The 23,330-nt window shown below is 66.1% G+C and overlaps 1 protein-coding gene across 4 annotated transcripts in view; it reads right to left on the reverse strand.

Annotated features, from left to right (window-relative positions):
• The window catches only part of ZMIZ1 (zinc finger MIZ-type containing 1), a 133,917-nt gene that overhangs the window by 4,959 nt on the left and 105,628 nt on the right, over positions 1-23,330 (reverse strand). For 3 of the 4 annotated variants that reach the window (XM_055133901.1, XM_055133899.1, XM_055133902.1), the window contains 15 exons: positions 13,059-13,203; positions 7,466-7,580; positions 6,833-7,050; positions 6,484-6,682; positions 5,613-5,903; positions 4,323-4,505; positions 3,854-3,931; positions 3,547-3,721; positions 3,333-3,474; positions 2,780-2,990; positions 2,234-2,339; positions 1,626-1,786; positions 1,270-1,337; positions 1,090-1,158; positions 537-781 (listed from right to left, as the gene is read on the reverse strand). In XM_055133901.1, the coding sequence (XP_054989876.1) occupies positions 537-781; positions 1,090-1,158; positions 1,270-1,337; positions 1,626-1,786; positions 2,234-2,339; positions 2,780-2,990; positions 3,333-3,474; positions 3,547-3,721; positions 3,854-3,931; positions 4,323-4,505; positions 5,613-5,903; positions 6,484-6,682; positions 6,833-7,050; positions 7,466-7,580; positions 13,059-13,203 (2,406 nt within the window). The remainder of the gene's footprint in view (positions 1-536; positions 782-1,089; positions 1,159-1,269; positions 1,338-1,625; positions 1,787-2,233; positions 2,340-2,779; positions 2,991-3,332; positions 3,475-3,546; positions 3,722-3,853; positions 3,932-4,322; positions 4,506-5,612; positions 5,904-6,483; positions 6,683-6,832; positions 7,051-7,465; positions 7,581-13,058; positions 13,204-23,330) is intronic. The other variant, XM_055133900.1, reaches the window with a different exon arrangement.

Here is a 23,330-nt window from a genome sequence, read left to right on the forward strand (position 1 = left end):
TGAGCTGGGCTCTCCCCAGGCCCCGGGGCAGGCTGTGAGGCAGCCTCGCTCGGCCCTGGGGCCAGGGCCCAGCACGCCCGAAGCCACAGGCAGCCCCGCTCCGCAGAGCCAGCCCACACACCCCCGCCATGGACTGTGGACGTCCACTCCGCGAGCTGTGACCCTGGCTGCGGCCTTCTCAGTGGCTGCTTTCCCAGGATCCCCAGAGGGGAGGGACTTTGTAGAGACAAGGAAAGAGGCAAACAAAGTGACCCCAGCGGCCCAAGGCTGGCTCCAGGCCCTGAACTGTCCCCAAGGTGAAAAAGGACTGCAGGGACGACAGGGACCGAGGAAAACACAGTGTGCAGGGGGCAGTGTCCAGACGCCCAGTGGACCCTCGCCTGGGAGGAGCCGGCTGGTGCCCCCTGCCCCCCTACACCAGGCGCAGGTGCTCGGAAAACAACCCCGACCTAGTGGCCCCGCCTGTCCCCTCCAGGCGCTGGGGACAGTGTCCACTGAAGCTGGGCACCCCCCCCCAGTCGCTGCCAGCCACCTACCCTGGCCGCTGTAGTCGCCGGAGCTGCTGCTTGCGGGCGGGGGTGGGAGCGGGTAGGGGGCAGGCCCAGGGCCCAGAGCCGCGATCATCTCCATGACGTTGGGCATGGTCATCTGGCTGGGGCTCATGGTCTTGAAACGCTTGGAGGGGACACCATCAGGGTCGTCCTTGATGTGGAGGTCTGACTTGATGGGGACGGGGCGCCAGCTGCACGTCGGGTCGATGGTGACCTCTTCAAACTCGGAGCTGGGGTAGGAGGGCAGGCTGAGTCCGGGGCGTGAGCGTGCCTCCAGCTGGGGGCACCCTCGGGGCTCAGGCCCACTGTCCCCCCCGCCACACTCCGGACGTGACACAGGTGGTTAGGGTGACATGTCTGAAAGCTGGGGATGCTACCGCCAGAACAGCCAGTGTCCAGGGCACGGCAGCTTCCTGCACTGGCCAACTGTGGCTCTTTCTGGAAAGTTCTTTGGCCCCAGGCACAAATGTTGCAGAGGTGAACAGCGAAGATGGGGAGGGGTCCTGGGAATGCCCCCCGCCTCGCGGGCACCACTTACTGCTGGACGGCGTTCAGGATGCCCCACATGTACTGGTCCACCTCCAGGCCCTCCAGCAGCGCCGTCTTACTGCGGACAGGAGACGGCGGCTCAGTCCCCTCCTGATGCCGGGCACTGCCCACCCTCCCTGTGCCTGCAGGACCTTGCCCCTCGGCTTGGCCAGACGCGAGGGACACTCACTTGCACACAGGACACCTCCAGGTTCCCCGCTCGCAGTTCAGCTGCAGATAGGACTCCAGGTCGAAGCACTGTGGGGCGGTGACACCCTGAGTCCGGGAGCCCAGAGCCCGGCAGAGCCACAGTCCCGCCCCGCGGCCCCAGGGTGGGTGAGGGGAGCCGAGGGCTCCCGGTGGCACCCGGCGTCCAGGGGCTGGACGTGCCCCCTCCAGGGCCCCCCATCCTGCCCCACCTCAGCCAGCCGGGGCCTGGGGGATGGCGCAGCATGGGCAGGGACAGGGCAGTCGGGGGGCAGCTGGGCCCTGGGTGGTGGTGGTAAGTCGGGGTCCCGGCGGATCTGCAGTGTGGCGGGGACGGACCTGGACGTGCTTGCAGTCGTGGCCGCGTGCGGGGAGCTGGATGCGCCGGAAGGTGATGGGACACTTGAGGGACACCTTGATGGCCGTCTGCTCCACGCCGTCCTCCCCGTTGAGGGTCGTGTTCCCTGACGAGGCTGCCACGCTGCTGAAGTTCCGCTTGACTGTGGGCGTGGGCAGGTGAGCGGGGCGGCTCCCGCGCGAGGCCCCACCCGGGTCCCACTGGGCCCAGCTGCAGCCTGATGCCCCTCTGGGCCAGAAAGGTCCCAGCCCCCTCCCGGCACCCGACGGGGGACAGAAGGGCTGAAATGAAAATCTCAGCGGGCAAAGGGTGCGTCTCCAGAGTCCTCGCCTGAGTCCTACTCAGGAGAGGCCCTGGAGAGATCAGGCACGAAGCCCCAGGGGGCCGGAACCCCAACTTAGGACCCCTTTCTAACGCTCCCCTTTCTCCCACAGTCATTTCCTCCAGGAAGCCTGCCTGGCCTGCGGGTGTCACAGACCCAGCCTGCCTTCTCCCACCCCAAGAGCTGGGGACTGGTCCCAAGCACCACCGGCAGCCGGCAGTGTCTGGCATGGAGCCAGGGGTGGACTGTGACTCAGGCCCCACTCACTCTTGGTGATGCAGTGCTCGGCGGGCAGCAGGCGCTTCTTGAGGAGGCCCTGGAGCACGGAGCGCACAGACGGCCGGTGCACCAGCTGCAGCACGAAGAGGTGGGACTGCAGGGGCAGGGGGGAGGGGGAAGAGGTCAGAGCCCAGGGAGCTGGAGGCGCAGGCTGTGTCCGGGGTCACCTGCTAGGCACTAGGCCAAGGTGACCGTGAGACTCAGTGAGCCCATGAAAGGTCCTGGCCGCAGCATGCTGACACTCGTCTCTGGAGGGGGCAGGACTGAGGCGCACGCCCTGCGTGACCCTGGAGGGTCCTGGGGCCCCTCTCCAGAGCTGAGCATGGCCCCCAGGCGGTACCTGACCCCCACAGGGTGCTTCAAGGGGGGGGAGGAGGGGCAGGTGTAGTACAAGAGGGTCTCGGCCAGGCCACGAGCAAGCTCCTGAGGGTTTTCCCGAGGCCCCTTCAGGGCGGCAGAGGAAAGAGCTGGCGAGCTAAGGGGGGTGGACCTCCCTGTGCCCCTCCCCCACCATGGGCGCTGCCCGGCACTCACGCAGCAGCACGCCGTGACGGTGATCTGGATGGTGTTGCGGCCCGGCTGGCACACGTGCTTCAGGTGCAGAGGCTTGTGGGAGGTCTTGTTGTCGCCGCGCTCGATGGTCAGGGGGGTGGCGTTGACACTGACCTGCACCGACGCCGGCCAGTTGGTGTTCATCTGCCGGTCCTCGTGGTGGTAGCACTTGAACTGCAGCTCCAGGTCGGACCTGGGGACAGGCTCATCTGACTCGCACCCGAGCCTCTGACCCCCGACGGTCACCTGCTCTGCACAGGCTCCCCCAGGACAGACTCACCCAACAGGCTACAAGCTGGGGCTGGGCACGTCCACCCCAGGGGCCTAATGGGGAGGCCCTCAGGCCAAGGCTGCTTCCGACTCAGCTCTGACCCCCGCACCCCCTGCAAATCCACGGCACTGAAGGACGCCCACTCCCCCGTCCCACAGCCGTGGACATGAGGCAGGGCCACAGCAGGCCTCTGGGCTCGGCGTCTGGCCAGGCCTGTCGCTGGCCTGGGCGTGAGGCCACGCCCTCGCCTGTGTGGATGCTCACCTCCACATCAGCGTCTGGTGCACCGTGGGCCGCAGGTGGAAGACGTGGTTGCTCACGGCCAGGTTGTGCTCCAGGCGGAAGGGCTCGAGCACCACGCCGTCGCGCACCGGGAAGGTGAGCCGCAGCTCATCGTTGTGGCCGGCTGCGGACGGGACGACACGGTGAGCGGCGGCTCTGGGGACAGCCTGGCCGCAGCCCCGCCGCGGGCACTCACCGGGTGGAGGTGGCAGGGCGTTCATATTTGGCTTGATGTCGGGGGGGAAGGGCGGTTTGACGTCTTGGCTGGGGGACAGGTAGGCGGGAATGCTGCTGCCAGGGGTCATGGGGGGTGTGGGGTTCCCTGGAACAGGTGAGTGCGGGTAATTCGCCACGGGGACGGGCCTAGGAGGCTGCGGGGAGACAGAAACCGCGAAGGTTACGGCGTGCAGGGCGGGAGGCGCTGGTACTCGGTCCCCGGGTCTCCCTCCCCCCGCGCCTGCCCACACCCGAGACCGAGGAGGGGGCCGAGGCCCCGGGCATACCCTGCTGACGGCCCCCTGGCTGTAGTTGCTGTAGCTGCTTCCCGAGAAGGTGTTACTCTGTCCATTAAACTGCTCTGGCTGCAAGACAGGTCGGCAATCCCTGAGTGGCCGCGAGGAAGAGGCCCGCAGGCCCACCCTGACGCAGGGGCGAGGGGCTGGCACCGCCAGGGGCAGTCTCTGCTCGCGGCCCCACGCTCTCAGGGAAGCTTGGGGTCCATACAACCAGGAGACAGTCTCTGATTGCAGCGCAGACCGAGTGAGCACTGTGGGTGGCCAGGGCTCCATGCCCCGAGAAACTCATCCCCGATGGTCTGAGACCCAGAAACCACCAAACGTCCACCAGGAAGGGAGGGATCCGGTGGAGCCACAGGGCGCAGCCAGAGGCCAAGCCCGGAGGGCAGGAGCTGCCCCGCCCACCACAGAGACAAGGGTGGGGGAGGGTTTACCCCAGGGCAGGAGCAGGACTCACCTTGTAATACTGCCCCATGTTGACTGTGGGGGGTGGGTACTGCCCGGTGCTCGGCTGGCTGGGCATCCTCTGCCCAGGATAGTTGGGGGAGGTGAGGGGCCTCGGGGCGTTAGGGGCGGGGTACTGGCCCGGCTGGGTGGGGAACTGGCTGTTTGGTCCATATTGCTGGTTTCCGTAACTGGGCTGTGGCAGAGAGAGGACGGGGAGAGTGGTGTTTAGCGCCATGATGACGGCACTGCCCCGGCCCCGTGGGCCCCTCCTGCCCTGCCCGGCCTGACTCCCAGGGCCTAGCCCCTCACACCATCAGGAGGGGGCTGGACTGGAAAGGCCCCCTGTGCTTCTCCACCAAGGAAGCACAATGGCTGCCCTCGGGCAGGCGACCCGGGCCCTGCGCGTGCGCTGAACGGTGCGGCGCTTGGCATGAGGCCAGGTGACCGCCAGATTGGGAGCCAGTCAGGTCCACCAAGTCTCCAGGGACGGGCAGAGGCCACTCCTGCCCACCCTGATTGTGCCTGTGGCCCCGGGGTCAGCAGGCATTCCCGCCGTCTGCAGGAGCCTCGTCCCTGAAGTCTCTATGAGACGGCCGCCTGGACAGCGTCCTCAAGGACTCCTCGTCTCTGCCAAGGGCAGTGCAGCCTGGACTCTCGCTGTCCAGCCGGGGCATGCTTGACTCGGGGAGGCCTCTGGGGAGGCCCAGAGCACAGCAGGGCCACTGGTGCCAGGCTAACGGGGACCCTCGTGGCCTTCTCAAGCGCCCTCAGGAGTCTCTGCTCCTGCCCCCGGGCCTCAGCTGAGCCACATTCCTGGTGGCTCCGACTTCCCCTGGACTCGGGGCCTGAGTCGCCTGTGGTCCAGCCACTCTGATGCCCAGAGGCCTCGCTCCAACACTCCCGGGAGTCCCTCAGCGGCAGGAGGCTGCAGGCAGCTTCCCAGTGTCCCACAGTCGAACCGGATCCTGAGCCCGGACAGCACTTACTCTGCGAGTGCTCATGAAGGTGCCCTGATGCCCCTTCCTCCGGGAAGCCCTCCGCCTCTGGTGGCGCCTTGAGAGGGCAGATGTGCTGCGCTCTCCTCGCTCGACTCGCCTGTCCCACCCACCATGAGCAAGTTCCGGCCTGTAGAGCTCGGGGCGTTGGCTCTGGGGATGGACGGTGTCCCTCCCTTCCTGCCTCTCAGAAGCCCCGCGCAGCCCTCCGGCAGGCCAGGCCTGGAGAAGCAGCGCCGGACTCGAGCTTGGAGGCTCCTCGGGCTCTGCGTGGCCCCCAGTGCCCAGCCCACGCCCGCACTCACCTCACCCGGGTAGGGCCTCTTTAGGCTCTGAATGGGGAGGGACTGGGGCCGGGGCCCCGGGTAGCTCTGCTGGGCCATCCGCTGCCCGTGTGTGCCAAAGGGGCTGATGCCTGGCGGCCGGGGCTGGTTCATGCCCATGGGAGGGCCGCTCATTCCCGAGGGCGTCATGCCTGCCGCCATGCTGGCGGGGTTCAGGCTGCCCCCCATGGACGCGGGGCCCCGTGGCCCGGGCTGGTTCATGAATTGGCTGTTATACGCCTGGGTGGGACCCATCTGGAAAGAGGAACAGACCTTCAACGGGAGGAGAAGAAAAAAAAGAATAAAATGCCACATGCATTGAAAGTGCAGGGAGGGGGGAGGGGGGAGGGGGGGCTTCGGGGCTGGGAAGTGGGGGCGCATGTTCCCGTGTGGCTGTGGCCGGTGACCTCTGGCCGCCTGGGCTTGCTGCTGCCCTCTGCAGGCCACACGGGAAAGGTGCAGCCTGGGAGTGAGGGGGGGGAGCATTTACATTTCGGGAAGGCAGGCAGGGAGTGGGGGGTGCAGGGTGCGGGGTGGACGTGGATGGGGTGGGGGGAGGCTGGGCACCTTTTCCAGAGCGCTGGCCCTGCCCTTGGTGCTGGTCAGTAGAGAGACCTTCACTGCTATCCCAGAAACCCCGCCCCCACCTCTGCCCCATTCGTCCCTCTGAAGGTTGGGCGGTGGGCAGGGCCTGGGCCAGTCCAGGCGGGCGCCCTCAGCTCTGGGGGAGACAGAGCCAGGCTACGTCCAGCTCCCCAGGGACCAGGACCTGCGGCCTGCGGCCTGTGGCTGGAGGGTCGCACGGCAGCCCCTCCCGCCCGGGACTCCCAGCACCCGCGGGCCTGTGGCTTACCGGTCCGTACTGGTTCATATCTTTATTCTGCGTCTCCTGCAAGGCAGCCACGGTCGCTGTTGCCGTGGCTGTGGCCGTAGCTGCCGCCGCCGCCACTGCTGCCGCTGCGGCTGCCGCTGCTGGCTGCGTGAAGTCTGCGGGTGGCCTGGTGTGTGGGGGGATGCCCATGCCGGCCGGGGCACTGGGGCCCCCGGGGTAGCTGTCAGGGAGAAGCCGCAAGTCAGGGCTGGTGCTCATGCTCTGGGGTCCTCCCGGGGTACCCACCTCGCTCTCCGCTCCAGGTCTGACCTTCCTCGCCCCGTCTCCTGGCTACAGAGGCTGGCATCGCAGTGCCGCGTGCCTCGCTCACCTGGCTCCGAAGGCGCCGCTGCCCGGGTAGCTGGGCCGCCCGTACATGCCCTGCTGCAGGTAGGGCTGCGCCGGGCCCGCCTTGGCTGAGAACTGCTGCTGCTGCCCTGCAAACTGCGGCGAGCTGAGGCCGGGGTTGCTGGTGCTCATGCCGGATGCCATGGGGTTGCCGCCGGGGTTCATGGGGTTGTTGGCATTGGCCATGGGGTTCCCAAGGACCTGTGGGCACAGTGGGAAGGGAGTGGCAAAGGAACCAGGGTGGGCATGGGGAAGGGAATGAGGAAATGGATGGCCCGGTGTGTGGGGGGTCCCTGCAGCCCCGGCCAAAGAAGGGAGACCCCGCCCCGGGAGCAGGGCCTGTGCCCAGCCAGCCCCGTGGCCTCTGCTCTCCCACAGGGGCTCAGCAGGAGGGCACAGGTGGCATGGAGGGGGCAGCCCTCAGGCAGGCGAGGGGGAGTTCTGAGTTCCTGCCACCGGGGTCCTGGAGGCTGAGAAAGCCGGAAGTCCCATGTCTCTGAGCAGGGTCAGCCTGGGCCTGGCAACTTCCCCGAATTGTCAGGTGACAGCTGGTCATCCTGCCAAGTCCCCACGGGGCCGGGTCTGCAGGGTGAGTTCTGGGCCGGGGGGCTCTTACCTGGCTCTGGGATGTGTTGGTCACTCCCCAGACCGTGGTGACCACGGAGAGGGAGCCGGGAGGCTGGTTGGTGTTCTGCTGCCAAGGGACAGAGTCGTAGGGGAAGGACCCATCACTGCAGGGGGACGGAGGACAGTTCAGGGCGGGCACACGCAGCCCCGCCCAGCCCTGTCAGGACGCCCTGGCCCGGTGTCGGCTGCCCCGGTCACAGCCAACAGGCATGTGGCCCCAGGGACAGGTGACATCTCCCACTGCACCTTACCCAGAGTCCTGGCCCTTCGCCCTGCCCCACCTCCCACCAGGCTCTCCTGCCTCCTGCCCTCGGACACCATGGCCTTCCCTGGTGCCCAGCATGACCCTCAGTGTCCCCCACCCCAGGCTGACGCCCCTCAGGTCCCGCCTCCAAGAGCCCCACGGTCATGCCTCCCTGTCTCCTCATGAGGCCTGTGAGGAGGTCTCGGCCTCTGGCACCCCTGTCCTCAGGAAGTCCTGGTAACGGCCCCCGGACATCCTCAGCTGCTCTGTGGGCATACCCACCCTGAGCCAGGCCCGCTGGGCATTCCAGCAGAGCGCCCCAAAATGAAAGCTCAGGAAGAGAGCGAAAGTACAGCCGAGTGGGCGCCTGCCCTGCCTGCAGCTGATCCGGGCTTGGACCCCAGCATCCTTCAAATCTCCCGAGCTCCTCGGAAGTGATTCCTGAGTGTAGAGCCAGGGGCATCCCCTAAGCACCACCGGTATGGCCCCGAAACAAAACAAACAAAACCAAAAAACAAGAGATTCCAGAATGGCCGCAGGGCACAGCCGGCAGGACACAGCAGGTGGAGCCAGGGCCCACACCCAGCGGGGGATGTCTGTGAACCAACCCCGCGCCAGGGGCCGAGACACTGGCCCCCCGCAGAGGACAGCGGCACCACACCCCTCATCCTTTATTATTATTTTTTGCTTTTTGGGTCACACCGGTGATGCACAGGGCTTACTCCTGGCTTTGCACTCAGGAATCATCCCTGGCAGTGCTTGGGGGAACATATGGGATGCTGGGACTCAAACCCAGGTCCGCCGTGTGCAAGGCAAACACCCTACCCGCTGTGCTATTGCTCCAGCCACCCGCCCCCCCCGCCCCGCACCTCATCCTTCTTGCTATCCCTGCCTGGCCAGCCTCCAGCCACTTCTTTCCTGCAGCTGCCCCAAGCTTAGCACCCGGGAAGGCCTGTCCTGACCCCTGAGCTGGACAGAGCAGGCCCACCCCAAGCCCATCTCTCCCTGCCCGGCCCTTTTCTGGTGCCTGGGGTCAAGCTCCGATGCGCCTCTTGGCTCAGGCTGGGCTGGCTCTGTGCAGCTGCGGGCCAGGAGGGCAGCTCGAGGAACGGCCCAGCCAAGCCTGAGCCTGACCTCCACCAGGTCAAGGTGTGCGGGGTGGCAAGAGGGTCACGTCTGGCCAAGTCAGCGCTGTCCTCGGGAACCGGCCTGTGGTCAGCGCGGGCAGGGCTGGGCTGCCAGAGACACTCTCCCTGCCCAGCCCTGGGGTGAAGGCCCCGCCTTGCTTTCTGGTTTTCTTTCGGGGCTGTGCCGGTGGCGCTCAGGGATGGTTCCTTGTCAGCCGAGTGCAGGGCACGGCGCCTTATCCCTGTCCCACGGCTCCAGGACCCAGGAACAGAGCAGAGCTGGGCAGCGGCTGTCTGGGAGCCGGACCCCAGGCACCAGTGAAGCACACGGCGAGGCTGAGGCTGGCTTCTCCCAGCCCGTCCCCCTTGGGAAGGGAAGCCCGGGCTCAGACACCGGTGGGCGTGCTGCCCTGGGCTGGCCAGATAGCACACCCTGGCATGGGGCCTGCCGTGGTGTCCACGCTGGGCCGGGGACAGTGTGTGGCGGGCTCAGACAGAGGGACGGCCTGGTGCCTGAGCACGGCCGCTCACACCCGCCCCGAAGCACAGGGGCTGCCCGGAGGGGTTCCCGCTGGTCAGAGCATGGCGCCTCCTTGAGGAGACCACACCAGCCACCCTGCAGGACCCCCCACCCCCACCGTCCATCAGGTCAGCCTGAGGAAGGCCACAGCCCTCCACCTGTCCACTGCCAACGCCCTGAGACTGTCACGCATCTCCCTGGCTCCTCCGCACCCCTTGTCTGCAGGGACCCCTCCTCACTGCCCCAAACGAGAGCCCGCCTCTCCCCTCCTGCCCTTCTGCCTGAATCCTCTGCTTCCCCAGGCCTGGCAGGAGCCCATCACACACCCGGAGACCCCACGTGCCAGGGAGACTGCTGTGCACCCATGCAGAGCCCCCCCGCCCCTGGTGCCCACCAGGGTGAGGGCCCGAGAAGCTCAGACTGACCCTGCCTGGACCCTTCTTTGGTGGACCCACCCGGACCCTGGCGCAGAAAAGCGGGTGCCTGCCTGGGGAGTGGACACTGCAGAATCACTGCTGGCCGTGGTCACCACCACGGATGGGGTGGGTGTTTGCCCAGGAGTCTAACGCAGGTGGTGACAGGAAGGGGCTTTCTCCGGAGCCCACTGACCCCTCAAACGGATTCAACTGTCACATCTCTAGGGGAGGAGGCTGGGGGTGGCCCAGAGCCCTCTAGGTGGCCTGCCCACTGCACGGGGCAGGACCCAGCATAGCAGAGGAAGCCCGGGGTATGGGGCAGCTTCTGGGGCAACCTGGGGGACCCACCTGTGGGACCGACCGTCATGGCGGGCTGCGGAGCAAACCCAAACACATCCCGAGACAAACGGTGCCCACGGAGAGGGCGGGAGGGAGGGCGGGCCTGACCCAGGCACCATCTGGACAGAATGCTGCAAAGGGTCTCCCCACAGCCAGCCGCAGGCGTGGGCCTGGTCCGGGCTTTGTGGCCGAAACTCTGGAACGTTTCTGAGGTGGATGTTCCAACAACAGGGCGGAGAGGCCAGTCGGAGGCATTGCCTGCACGAGGCCAACCCAGGCTTGATCTCACAAACGGCCCAGGGAGCCCTGCCAGGAGTGATCTCTGAGCACTGAGAATTCGGAGTGAGCCTGAGCCAGGGGTGGCCCCCAAACCAACACACAAAATATATATATATATATATTTTTTGCTTTTTTGGGTCACACCCAGTGATGCACAGGGGTCACTCCTGGCTCATGCACTCAGGAATTACTCCTGGCGGTGCTCGGGGGACCATATAGGATGCTGGGATTCGAACCCGGGTCGGCCGCGTGCAAGGCAAACGCCCTACCCGCTGTGCTATCACTCCAGCCCTCTCACACAAAATATTTTTTAAACAAGGGAGAAAAAAGGTCCATCAAGGATTCACACCACAGAGGAAGGCCTGGGGAACAGGGGTCCTCGAGTTGCCCTGCAGGTCAGACCCTGGCTCGGCCCCTGATGGGACGTGCACTTCCGTCATCTCAGTGGTCACACTCGTGAAGACGGTCATCACCTGCCTAGGACTAAACGGAAACTGAGCGTAGCACCAGTCCTCGTCTGAGACGGGACCCAGACAGCGTATGAAGGCTCTGTGTGTTCCTCACAACGATGAGGGTGCACTGTGCTCCTGCCGAGTCTTCTCCACACCTCTGACTCTCGTGAGCGGCCCTGTCTCCCCATCTCTAGCAAGCAAACTCCTACCTAAACGGCAAAGCCCAGTCTGGAGACTCCCTTTTGTGACTCTCCATTTCCTTAGCACTTCTCCAATTTTTCACAATGCAGTCACAATGGTGGCCACGTCTGTGTGCCAACTCCCTGGACGCTGCACACAAAATGGGAGGAGGGAAGAGTCCTGGCTCCGGGCACCCCTGCAGCAAGCCCATGAAGCCTGCGTGGGTGGGAGAGGAGGGGGGGCGCTTGCCTCCCCCACACCCCGCGTCTCTGCACCTGGCAGACACCGAATCCTCCAGCTGCCTTCCCCGAGTGGGCCCTGCAAAGCGCTGGGTCCCCCACCAGAACGCAGTGCCGGCCTGTCGGAGCTGGCGGTGTGGTCCCACCTTCTCTGACCTGGGGCCAGCCCGGCACGCACCCTCGTCAGGGTCACAGCCCTGTGTGCCTCCCTCAGGACCGGCTGCAGGGGTCTCCCCACCGCCGCTCTGAGGGACAGAGACAGGGTCACTGCAAGCTGCGCTGGAGAGGGGCGGGCTTGACTCCCTGCCAGCTGGGGGAGCAGGGTGGGTCCTGTCTGTTCCAGGCCTGCACAGGAAGCCCAGAGAGGCGCCGAGGCGGCCCCAGCTGCCCGGAGCTGCCACCATGAGATGGCCTGTGCTGACTGACGGCGGGCACAGTGGCCCAGCCAGGGGCGCCCCTCGGCGGGAAGGGGAAGCCCCTCCTCCTTCCCCAGCCCACGCTGACCTGACTAATCCGATTAAGAGTAAACCAGACCATTGGGCTTCCCTTCCCCCCTGGGCTGATCTGACCAACAAGTGTGAATGGCGGATGGCCCTGGTATGGCTCCTCCCTGCTCCCCCCAGCTCGGGTGTCTGGGTCTGCCAGCCCGGGGCAGTCCCCAGTAGCTGCCCCACCCGTGGGAGGTCCAGGCTTCACTGTCTGGGGTGGGTCACAGGAGCCGGGCCCCAAGGTGCGGTCCCTTGCTCTCTCCTGATGCCTGAGATCAGAGCCAAGTCTTCAAACTGCCAGAGCCCACCCGCCAATCTCGGGGGTCCCGGGCACCCCCACCCAAAGCCACTCTCCGAGAAGGCCAGAGGCGTGTCCTTCCTCTGGGGCAGCGCAGATTTTCCTCTGACCAGAGAGAAGACAGTGGGCGGGGCGTTTCCCTTGCACAGGGGCGACCAATCCCTGGCACCCCACAGGGTCCCCAGAGCTTAGCCAGCAGTGATTCCTGAGCACAGAACAAAGAGTAACTCCTGAGCACCACTGCGTGTGGCCCCGCAAGTAAACAAAAACCAAAAAAGCCCAGTCTTCCTTCCTCTGATTTGGGAAGCAGCCCCATGGGGGTGGGGGTGGGGACGGCCTCTGTGAGAATCCCGGGGACTTTCTGCAGCCACGAGCGGAGAACAGGGAGTGAATGCAGTCTTGGCTGGGGTGCCAGGCGCCAGGCTGGCCCTGGGCCCGCCACTGGCACTTCTCTTGGCTCGAGCAGCTCAGCGGGGTGGGTGGGGCCGGAGTCGATGATACCAGGGTTCACCCATAGGTGCTGGCCAGGTGACAGAGGCGTGGGCGGCCCGCTTGGCTGTGCTCCCTTGGGGCTGTGTCCTGGCCTGTCCCTGCAGCCCACCTGCCCTTCTAGCTCTGCCACAGGGAAGTGGTACCCCGGCCACAGGCCTCCAGACCTCGAACCCAGCGGGAGGGACAGAGGGCGCAACAGCTCCTGTGACGCCAGGGGCTCTGACCGCGCTGCGTGCTGGGCCGCCGGCCGGGTAGCTGAGGTCCCTCCACTCCAGAACCTTCTTTCACTTGGGGACACGCGCCAATGCCCGACTTCTGCCTGTGTCTCGGCAGGGAGACACGGGTCTGGCCTGGCCTGGGTCGGCCCCAAGGATGAGAGCTGAGCTCAGACCCGGAGGGACGGAGAACTGGTCCAGCCGCACTGACCACACGCATCCCCCTGCCCTGCCCGCGGGGCCCCGCCTCCCCCGGCCACCTGGGCGCCATGCGGCCTCTGTGGGGGGCTCACCTGTGCGACAGGGTGGGTTTCATGGAGCTCATGGAGTTGAGGGGGGGCTGCATGGGGAGCTTCCCGGGGGGGTCGCTCTGGCGGCTCTTCTGGTGGCGGAGTAGCAGGAGGCGGCCGAGCTCCTCACACCAGGAGGAGAGCAGCGCTGGAAGGAAGGACAGGAGGTGAGTGGCCGGCCCAGGGCACCCGCTGTCCCACCCCTGCCCAGGATGGGCACCATGGTCTCTTCAGTGGCCGGCAGGGGTGGTGGTGCTGCCCCGGCCACAGAGCGACGGACAGGGAGGGGACGCCGGACGCAGCCTGCCCTAGCCGAGGTCCAGCCTTGGGCCAGCAGGGCTGAGCACTGACCGGGAGGGGAGGGGTCTCGGTCAGGCTCCGGGCCCTTCCTCATGCTGTCCCCCTGGCATCACGGCCACCTTTCCACAGGGCAGAGGAAGTGATGGTGGCCACAGGGGGCGGGACACGGGTGGTGCCCCCTCACCACCGCGGGTGAGGCCCCACAGATCTGACAGTGGGCGAGGGGGCAAGAAGGCCGAGGCCAGGCGCCAACCCCACTGTGACTCCAGCGCAGTCAGAGGAACCGAGACTGATGACTGTGAGCCCCCAAAGGAGGCACATCCCTCAGGGTGCGGCTGGCGGGAGGGGGCGGGTTGGCAGCCCTGCCCCGTGTGTGGCCAGTGGGCACTTGCCCTTGAGCAGCTGGGGGAAGCCGCCTCCTCCGAGGGACTGAAACAAACACGTGTCCTTCCTGCAAGCCGGTGGGCAGACACCAAGGAAGGGGGACATGGGCACAGGCGTGATCCCTGCCATGGTCTCCACCCTGCCTCCGTGTTCCCCCTCGGCCAAGGCCGTGCCCGCAGATCAGGGGATGGTTAGGAGAGGCCACGTCAAGGGGCATTCCTGAGTGAGCACTGGGCACTGAGAGCCTAGGGTCCGCAACGACCTGGGCACTGGGGGGCACCCTGACCCACTGAGCAGGCACGTAGGGATCCGTCTGACCCGGGCTCCTGGGTCCCCCGCACCCCCCCCCAACTCCCTTCATCAGCGCCCTCACAGGAGCAAGCCCTTGAGACTCAGTCTCCCTGTCTGCCCACTGGGAGGACGTGGCTCCATACATGGAGCTGGGCACCCAGGCGGCCTCACACCGAGCAGCACCGGGCGTGGCCCGACCCCCCCACGTCAAACCATGCTCTGGGAAGGAGAGGCAGGAAGGGCTCCTGGGAGTGTGCACGGGGGTTCAGTGCTGCTGACACGCCCAAGGCCCCGCAACAGACTCACCCCTCCCCTGCCACGCCCACCAGACTCAGGAGCACCTCAGGCCCCTCTGAAGGTGGCCCAGCCCCAGTGACTGGCCCCAGGTCCCCACAGAGGTTGGACAGGAGCAGCAGGAAGGCAAGGGTGCCCCGGGGGAACACGGGGGAGCTGACCGGCAGCCGTGGACACGGGCAGGGGAGCAAGGAGCCCGCCAGCCCGAGGCCAGGAGGCTGGTCCACTGAGCCCCATCAGACGCGTCCAGACTCATCTAGGACCCCGACCGAGGCCGGCCAGTGATCCCCGAGCACTACCTGGTGTGGCCAAAAGACCAAGAAGAAGTGAGAACACACAGACTGCAAATCCCCAAGTGTGGGCCCTGGCGGGCCCCGCCCCCGCTTCCGGCCGCGCCCAGCATGGGGGAAGCACCTCAGGGCCGTCCTCTGGTCCCGGCAGCCTGCGCTCACCTCTGCTGTCTCTGCTGGCCTGAGGCGAGGAGCCTCCTGCAGGTTTTGCACGCGTGAGGGAGGCCAGCTCCAACTGCCACCGGGCCGGACCGCTCAGGCTCCTCCTGGCCCCCGGGAACCGGAGCTCGGTGAGCACCCACCGGCAGTCAGCCCCAACCACTATGTTCCCTGCCTCCCGGGCCGAGCCCTGCTCGCAGGGACTGTCCCTGACTCCTCAGCAGACACGCCCCGGAGACAGCTCGGCCCCCGCCCACCCTGCTGCCAGCTTCCTGGGGGAGAAGACCCACATGGACAGCCACTCTGTGTGTGTGTGTGTGCATGCCACAGGCAGTGTGAGTGCGTGTGTGTGCATGCCAGCCAGAGGGGGTGTGTGCGAGACAGTATGGGTGTGTGCGTGTGCAAGTGCTGCTGTGTGTCTGTGTGTGAGCACCTGCCTGCATATTTGCGTCTGTGTGTCTGTGTGTCTGCGTGTGCGTGCAGGCCAGAAGGCGGGTTCTACATGAGAACTTCCCCTTGCTGGCAGGAAACAGGCCCGCGAGGCCCCAGGCTCTGGGGCTGTGACCTTGGGCACATCAAGCAGCACTTGCCTGGGCAGAGACGGGACAGCAGGGGAAGAGCTTGCCTGGCACACGGCTGGCCCAGGCTCAATCCCCGACATCCCGTACGGGCCACGAGCACGACTGGGAGTAATCCCCACGCACAGAGCCTCGAGAAAGCCCCGAGCACCACTGGGCATGGCCCCCAAATAAACAGAAACCCCATAAACCAGAGAAAACTTTCTTGGGGAGACACCTGGCTCTCCTGAGACAGCATCATGGGCCGCTACACGGTCCTGTGTCCCGGAAGCTTCCGACTCCCCGATCTGATCACCACGGCACTCCCATCCCGGCAGCTCTTGGCCCCGCGTGGGTGAGAAGTTACAACAGGTGACTCTGGCCTTTGAGTGGCCACCCGCCCCTGCGGGGAGGAGGGAGGCTTGGCGCCGAGGCAGAGGCGCTGCCTGCAGGCTCCCGGGTGCCCCCAGCAGCGACCCCCTCCCCCCTAGCTCCTGGCTCCCTCCCACCCTCCCACGCGCTCTCCAGGCATGTGAACTCCTGGGAAGTGAACTCTGGAAGCCCGAGCCAGAGCCAGTGGGGCCAATTCCCAAACCGGTTTGTCTGTCCCTGCAGGGGCCGAGCCTTTGGGGCAGGATGCTGGAAGCCGAGCTGATGCCAGGTGGGAAACTGCCAGAGCCTCAGGAAACCGCAGCCCACCTCACTGACAGGGCTGGGGGCGGGGGCTCCTGGGTAATTTGGGTCCAAGTGAGAGGGTAGCCCTGGGACCGAGAGACAGCGGAGAGGGCGCCCGCCTCACACGCAGCGGACCCGGGTTCCACCCCTGGCGCAGAGCCAGGAGTAAGTCCTGACCACCACTGGTTCAGGCCCCCAAACCACCCGAGAGAAGTGAGAGGAGACGCCCGGGGGGGGGGGGGGCGTCCTCTCTGCAGCAGGCTCAGTCCACTCTTGCTCTGGCTTCTGGGGCCGCACTGGCTATGCTCAGAGGACCATGCGCAGTGCGAGGTGAGTGCCCCCAGCTCCTGGGCCTCGGGGCATTTCCACCTGAAGGAGGCGGTCTGCCCACCCCAGCAGCCGCGCAGGTGGCAGGGCCGACGGGAGGGCAGCAAACACACCCTGCGCCCTGCCCTGCCACCAGCCTGGCTCATCCCTCGCCCTGCTCTCCCCCGTCTGGGGGCGAGTGCAAAAAGCTGCCAACAGCAGGCACACAGGGACTCCACAGGACCAGAGCAGGCTCGGGGCAGGGTGGGAAGCTCAGGAACACCCGCCACTCTCGGGGAGGACGGGTCACCCCCAGGTGGCCGGGGCCAGGAGGGAGACCCCGAGGCACAGGCAGCGAGCTGAGCCTGGGCCCGCCGGTCCGCTCCCCGTGCCCTCTGTCCCCACCTCATCCCGGGCTCCTGGCAGCTCCAGAGGTGGCCCGGGGGACCCAAGCCCAGAGGCCTCACTGAGACCTTGGGAAGGATGCCGGTGCTTGCTGGAAACCGGCCCCGGGTTCGGGCCGCTTTGATGGAACAGTGGGTAGTGTTTGCCTCACACATGGCCAACCCGGTTTGATCCCTGGCATCCCATAAGGTTCCCAAGTGGCAGAAGTAACCCCTGGGCACTGCGGAGGGATCGAGGGATCGGCAGGAACCCACCTCCCCTGCCTGGCACAGCAGCCTGGCTGACCCCTAAGCACTCAGGTTCCAGGTACAAGTGTACAGGCAGATTCCTTCCTCCTCGGGGCGGGCTGCTCCCCACACCCTGATCCAGCCCCACGTGCACCCTCGTTGGGAAGGACCCTCCGACTTAATCTGATGAGCGGTCCCTGGCCATCCCTGCGTCCCACTGGGCCCTCCGAAACCGCGAGGGGGGGTGCGGCGCTACTATCCTTTCAGCGTGCCGCCTACGTGCTTGGCTCTTTGCGGCAGACACCCTCTGAGGGAAACCTGACAGTCGGGAGCTAGACCCGCGCGGGGAGGTGGGGAGAGCAGGGCTCCCTCCCCGCAGGCCCTTCACAATGATTCTCCGAGGGAATTTTTAAAAATCCATCTGCCTGCTGCAAGGAGATCAGCGTGTTCCTGAGAATCCGCTTCGGGCCGGTGTCTCCTGACGGTGTCACGCACCTGGGAGACAGCTGGGTGATGCTCGGACCCGGAGCTGAGCTTCCAGGACAGAACGGGCCCACCGGGGACTCCAGGCTATGGGGGCTCCAATCTGGCTGTGCAACCAGGTTCACGCGCACCGGGCTCAGCCCTGAGGGATTCCAGCCGGCCTGGGGGACCCTGCAAGTGTCAGGCCTCTCCGCCCTCACCCTGGCCTGCCCGTGGCTGCTCCCAGGGCCCCACTCTGCGGGTGGCAGACTCAGGGACACACTTACAGTTCTGTCCACCAGCTTGGAACCTGGGGCCCCGGGAAAGGCAGCTGCAGGCACCTCACACTCCTGCTATGTTGAACCCAGCTCAGCCGCGCGGTCTCAAGGGGCAGTGGGGCAAGGTGGGTGGCCTCTGCCAGACGCTGCTCTGAGCACTGGTGGGCACCGGCTGGCAAGGCCTGCTGTCTCCTGTAACTGCCCACACGTGCTCAGGGCTAGCTCGCGTCCTGGCCAGCCGCTGCACGGCCAGCACTCAGGAAGAAGCCCAGCCCGGCCAGCTGCAGGCAGAAGCTGGGGCACACGCCCCGCGGGCGGCTCCCTGGTTCCCCCCAGAGCAGCATCTGGCGCCCACACGGGCAGAAGGAGCCCTGAAGGGTCTGGGGCCCAGACTCATGATGGACCACCCAGCACGGACAGACGGAGCAGAGCCAGGGCCCTCCTGCGACTAACGCTGCTGGAGAAGCAGCCTGAGAGCACTCCCTGGACACTGCCTCTGGAAGGCCAGCTGCTGGCCAGGCGCAACGGACCCCGTGCACTGTGCTGACTGTCCCATGAGGGCCGGCCCACCACCACCATCCAGGTGGGAGGCTAAGTGGCCTGCCCGGAGACCACCAGCAGAACCTGGCAGGCGTCTCTATTTCCATGAGTGAGTGGCTTCACGAACACCAGCGGTGCCCAGACCCGTCCTCCTTGCAGAGCCAAGGCCAACTCAACAGACCGGGCACATGTCTGCATGCCGGAGACCCTGTTCTGGGTCCCAGAGCATGACCGGGAGTGACCACGGACACTGAACCAGACAGGACTGGGCCCCCAACACCACTGGCCGCTCAGATGCTGACCAGCTGCTCTGCATGGCCACCGCCCCGATGTCCTCCTGAAACTCTCTCAACGGGGCATAAGGCTGAAAGGCCGCAGGAATCAGGGGACAAGCTAGTCGAGACGCCCTGCACCCAAATTCTCCTCCCCAAGGAAGCAGGGAGGAGGTGCTGCTGTCCCCCCACTGTTTGGCCTGACTCCTCACGCGCCCCCCCACACTGGAGGAAAAGGGGTCCCAGTGCCAGGAACAAGGCCTGACCCTCGGCAACAGCCCAGAGTCAGGTGGCTGGCCACAGGCTGTGCCGCCGAGGGCAGCGGGTCAACCCGGAGGACGCCCGCCCTTTCTCTCACCCCCTTCGGCCTGGACTGCAGAGCCCGAGCCAGCCCGATTGAGGCGGAACCGAGAGCCCTGCAGCCATGGCCTGGAGAAACCCAGAGAGGACACAGGCAGCATGGACAGACGGGCGGTCAGCGGTCAGCCTCCCACCACCCACTGCTGGGCTCCCGGACACCAAGGCGCCCAGGCAGAAGCCATCAGCCATGACACCGCACTCAGGGCCCCAGGCCTGGCTGTGGCTTCTCAGACCGGGCGGAAGCGACTCAGTGAACACCCTCCTGCGAGGGGGCGTAAGACAGACGTTAAGACAGAGCCGGGAGGCGCCCTTTCCCGGCTCCACGCAGAGAACCCCGCCAGGGCGAGGAAGTCAAACAAGAGCCGTGAGAGCACCAGGGGCCGGGGAGGCTCTGGAGTCTCTCTGCGGGGCAACAGCACTCACCAAGGCTCACATCACCATCACTGCCCCGCCAGAGACGCCGGGCATTTGACTAAACAGATACTCGGGCTGGGGCGAGGCATGGCTGGGCGCTTCCTACCCTCGCCTACAAATGGGGCTGCCACACACAATCCGATTACCTCGACTGCCGCATTTATCTCGGGAGGCCCATCCATCACGCCTAGGCATCTGGCTCTGCGCCTGCAGGCGGGGACTTAAGCGCACCCCAAGTTTCGGCAGTTGGCGCTCCCCAGTCCACTCGGCACCCTCGCCCCAAAGCCCTGCCCTGGAAGGCCCACCACGCAGGGGGGATCGGCGCCGTCCTGCCGGCCGGCATGATCCCGAGCAGGAGCCACAGGCCACTGAGCCCTGCAGACGTGGTGGACACAGACGCGACTCTCAGGGTCAAGGTGAAGGGCAAAGGGAGCAGTCAGGCCAGGCCCAGCGAGCCGTGCTTGGCAAGGGCACGGGGCAGGGCTCTTCCTTCTCAAAGACAGCAGATCCCAGGACTGGGGTCGAACCCTGGCACTGCACGGAGCCCCGAGAGGCCCGGAGCAGCACTGGTGGCCCCGAAACCAGGACAGGAACAGAAATGACTGAGGGTCCAGAGGGGTGGACACTTAGAGCCAGGAAGCAGCAGAGGCAAAACCCGAACCCAGGCTCTGGGTGTGGACCCCGTCGCCCACCACAGACCCGCCGGCCAGGACACGCAGAGCAGGGTGCGTGAGGGGAGAGCGGGCCAGCAAGGCTGCTGCAGACCCTCCTCACAGTGTGGGCAGGCAGGCAGGAGCGGGCACTGGGCACAGGGCATGGCTGAGAACTGGATCCTCCCGCTCCGGCACTGGCTGAACCCCCCCCCCCCAAGACCTAGGGTCACAGAGGCCCCTCCCAGTTCAGGCAGAGTAGGGGAAGCTGTGAAAACTTCTGGGTCTAAGTACCAGACCTCCTCGAGGGACAAAGAGATAGCACAGTGGTTAGGGCGCTGCCTCTAACCAACCTGGGCTAGATCCCCAGCACCCCACACGGTTCCCTGAGCCCACCTGGAGTGATGCCTGAATGCAGAGCCAGGAGTAAGCCCTGAGCAGCACTGTGTGTGGTCCCCAAACAAATAAAACCCCTCAAACTTCCTCTAGATGGGGGTCCACTGCAGGTTTGGATAAGGCATCAGGACTGCCACAGGGACCCCCGGAGACCCCAGGACACCCAGAGACATCAGGCTCCCTACGACCTGTGGGATGTCAGTGGCTTGAGTCAGAGGGCAGGTGCATATGGCAGCGACAGCTCGAGGCCCTCCGGACAGGTGCCGGGACAGTGAGCGTAGTGTGACCAGCCGCCCGCCCCATCCTTGGCCGCGTGGCCAAAAAAGCGGGCTCGGGGGCCACCCCTCTGCACCGCACACGCCCGCAGCTCAGAGGCTGGGCCCCCGGCACCGGCCACGGCTTCTCCCTTCGCCCAGCAGCAGCAGAGGGGCAGGGCGAGCTGGTGTCCAGGGTGGTCCTCAGACTCACCCTCCTGCTGTCCCCGGCCAAGGCAGGCCAGGCTCCTGCCATGAGTCTGAGTTTGTAACTGAGCCGAGAGGGGCCAGGAGGCAGGTGCCGTGCGCGCCCCACACCCCTCCCCAAAATGCCAAAATGTCAACACTCTTTTGTTGCCACTTAAACCAATTTGGGGGTAATTCTGCAAGCAATTGTCTTCCGATTTACCAGCGAGGCGCAGTGATTGCACGAGGCTGGTGGTTTGGGCCCTAATTGTATGGTAATCACTTCTGTTTATGATCGATGCGGAAATCACCATTGTTTTCCAGCAGGCTCGTTTAATCAAAAAAGTGCAGGGGTGGGCATGGAGTGAAATTAGGCAGCGCAACGGGGTGGGACGTCTCAGGGACTCCAGGAAGGGGAAGGGGGAGGCCCAGGCACCAGCAGGGAGACATAAGGGGCAGGCAGGATGTTGAGGGAAGACAGGGGTCAGGGCGGATGCTGGGGGGAAGGACAAGGGTCAGGCGGCCATTGGATGACACGACACGTGGACTTGGAGATGCAGCCACCCCCACGGCTCCCACATGCAGACCTGGGGGCTGCACAAACATACACACACGGAAGGGTGGATGCACGCTCGCCCCCACTGGGGGCTACCTGCCCTCCCCCTCGGAGGCCCAACTGGTGGCCGAAACCTTAGGCTCCCAGAGGCGGCTGGCTGGGCCAGACTCCGAGGAGCCTCTCTGGCTCCCTGGGTCGCCCCACCCCCGCAGCCCAGCAGGAATGCCACACGGACCCCACACAGGACCCCGGGGACCTGGGACATTGGGCTGTCACGAAGGCCAGAGCAGACGTGGAGCAGCGCCCAGCCTGGCCTCACTGTGGCCTGTGGGGGGACTAAGTGCCTGCCCTCCTCGAGGCCCCCCAGCCCTCCTCGCTGACCTCCTTGGCCAGGGGTCGGGCCCTGTGCTGGCACCAAACACGCCGAACACCCCGTGGCGCATTAGGGTCTCTGCCGGGTGGCGGGCAGTGGCCGCACCCCTTGAAGGGACACAGTCCACCCCGAGGTGGGCACCTGACCCCAGAACCTGCCGCCCTGACCTGAGGAGACAGCAACAAAGCAACAAGGCTGCCAGTGCGCCAGCTGCAGGGAGGGGCCTGGAACCCAGTGCTGTGAGGGAAGGGCCCAGCGTCCCCGTGATCTCTGGGCGCGTGGTGGGGCCTGCTCTGTGTTTGCGGGAAGCTCCAAGTGTCTCCAGAGAAGGAGGGAGCGGCTGGGCCCACCTCCTGTGTGCCCCGCGACACAGCAGCGGGAGGGGGTGTTCACCGCATCTGGGGAGAGGGCAGAGGAGCAGGCAGTCTGGGCTGGCCCCCAAACACGGGGAGGAGGGGGCTGGGGCCCCTCATCACACAGAAGCGGGGGTGCATCTCCCCACCCCAGCTGCTGGCACTAATGCCCCCCCTGTGCCTGTACAGTCCCTCGGCCACTGGAGTCCCCATCTGAGGCAGAGGCTGCTGCACACAGCCTGAGGTGCCCTGAAGGGACAAGATGTGCCACAGACACCACAGACACCTCACTCCCGTGCTGCGAGTCTGCCTGCCACGGATGCCACGTGATGCCCACGTTGAGCGGGAAACAGAGCAGGCCTCTGCGCTGCCCATCTGTCTGCCCCTGGCCCCCAGTCGCAGCCCTCCAGGGGCACTCCCTCCGTGCCCCGACAAGTCGGCCCTCCCTTCGCCCAAAGACACTTTTGGGAGCCAGAGCACAGTACAGCGGGCAGGGCACCTGCCTTCCTGTGCTGGCATGGTTCGATCCCCAGCACCCCAGACGGTCCTGAGTCCCACCAGAAGTGACCACTGAGCACGAACACCGCGGGTGTAGCCCCTCGGATGCCCAAACAGAAGCCTGAACGTGCCGGTCGCGAGGGGAGTATCTCTGTCCAAACCAGGCTGACCTCCATGCTGGCAAGGCTGGGGGCGATGGGCACCCGGGCCAGGACTGTGCCGGGGGAGCTGGCCCGGGCACACAGGGCAGCAGGGCCACACCGGGGAGACGGGAGGACCAGGACGAGAGCAGAGCCAGCCCAGCATAGGCCCTGCGTGAAGTCAGACACCGTCTGGAGCCCCTTGGGCAGGGGCGATTCCTGGACCCCGAGAGTTCCCCAGCACCACTGGGTGTGGCTCCAAAACCACAAAGAAACCAAGAAGGCCTGACGGTATCTGGGCAAGCGGGAGCCAGGCTAGCAGGTGGGCAGAGCTGGGGCAGTGAGCACAGGCCCGGCTCGGCCAGGGGGCGGGAGGGGACACAGGCAGGTCTGGGCTGAGCGTCAGGACGTGGGACAGCAGAGGGTGGTCCCGCTGCCCAGACAGAAGAGCACTGTTTAACTCAGCTCACAAGTCCCGGCGAGCACGCACGATGGTGGCGGTTGGGGGACACCGAGAGCCTCCAGCTAGGCGAGACTGGGGCTGGGAGGAGCCCCCGCGCCAGCCCCAAGCCTGGGGGTCCGTGCGTGGATCAGTGCTCTGAGCGCCTGGCCACATCACCCCCCAAGACCAGCGAGTGGGCTGCCCCGCCCAGAG

This window comes from Sorex araneus, chromosome 3, assembly GCF_027595985.1.
Source record: "Sorex araneus isolate mSorAra2 chromosome 3, mSorAra2.pri, whole genome shotgun sequence".
Classification (NCBI taxonomy): domain Eukaryota; kingdom Metazoa; phylum Chordata; class Mammalia; order Eulipotyphla; family Soricidae; genus Sorex; species Sorex araneus.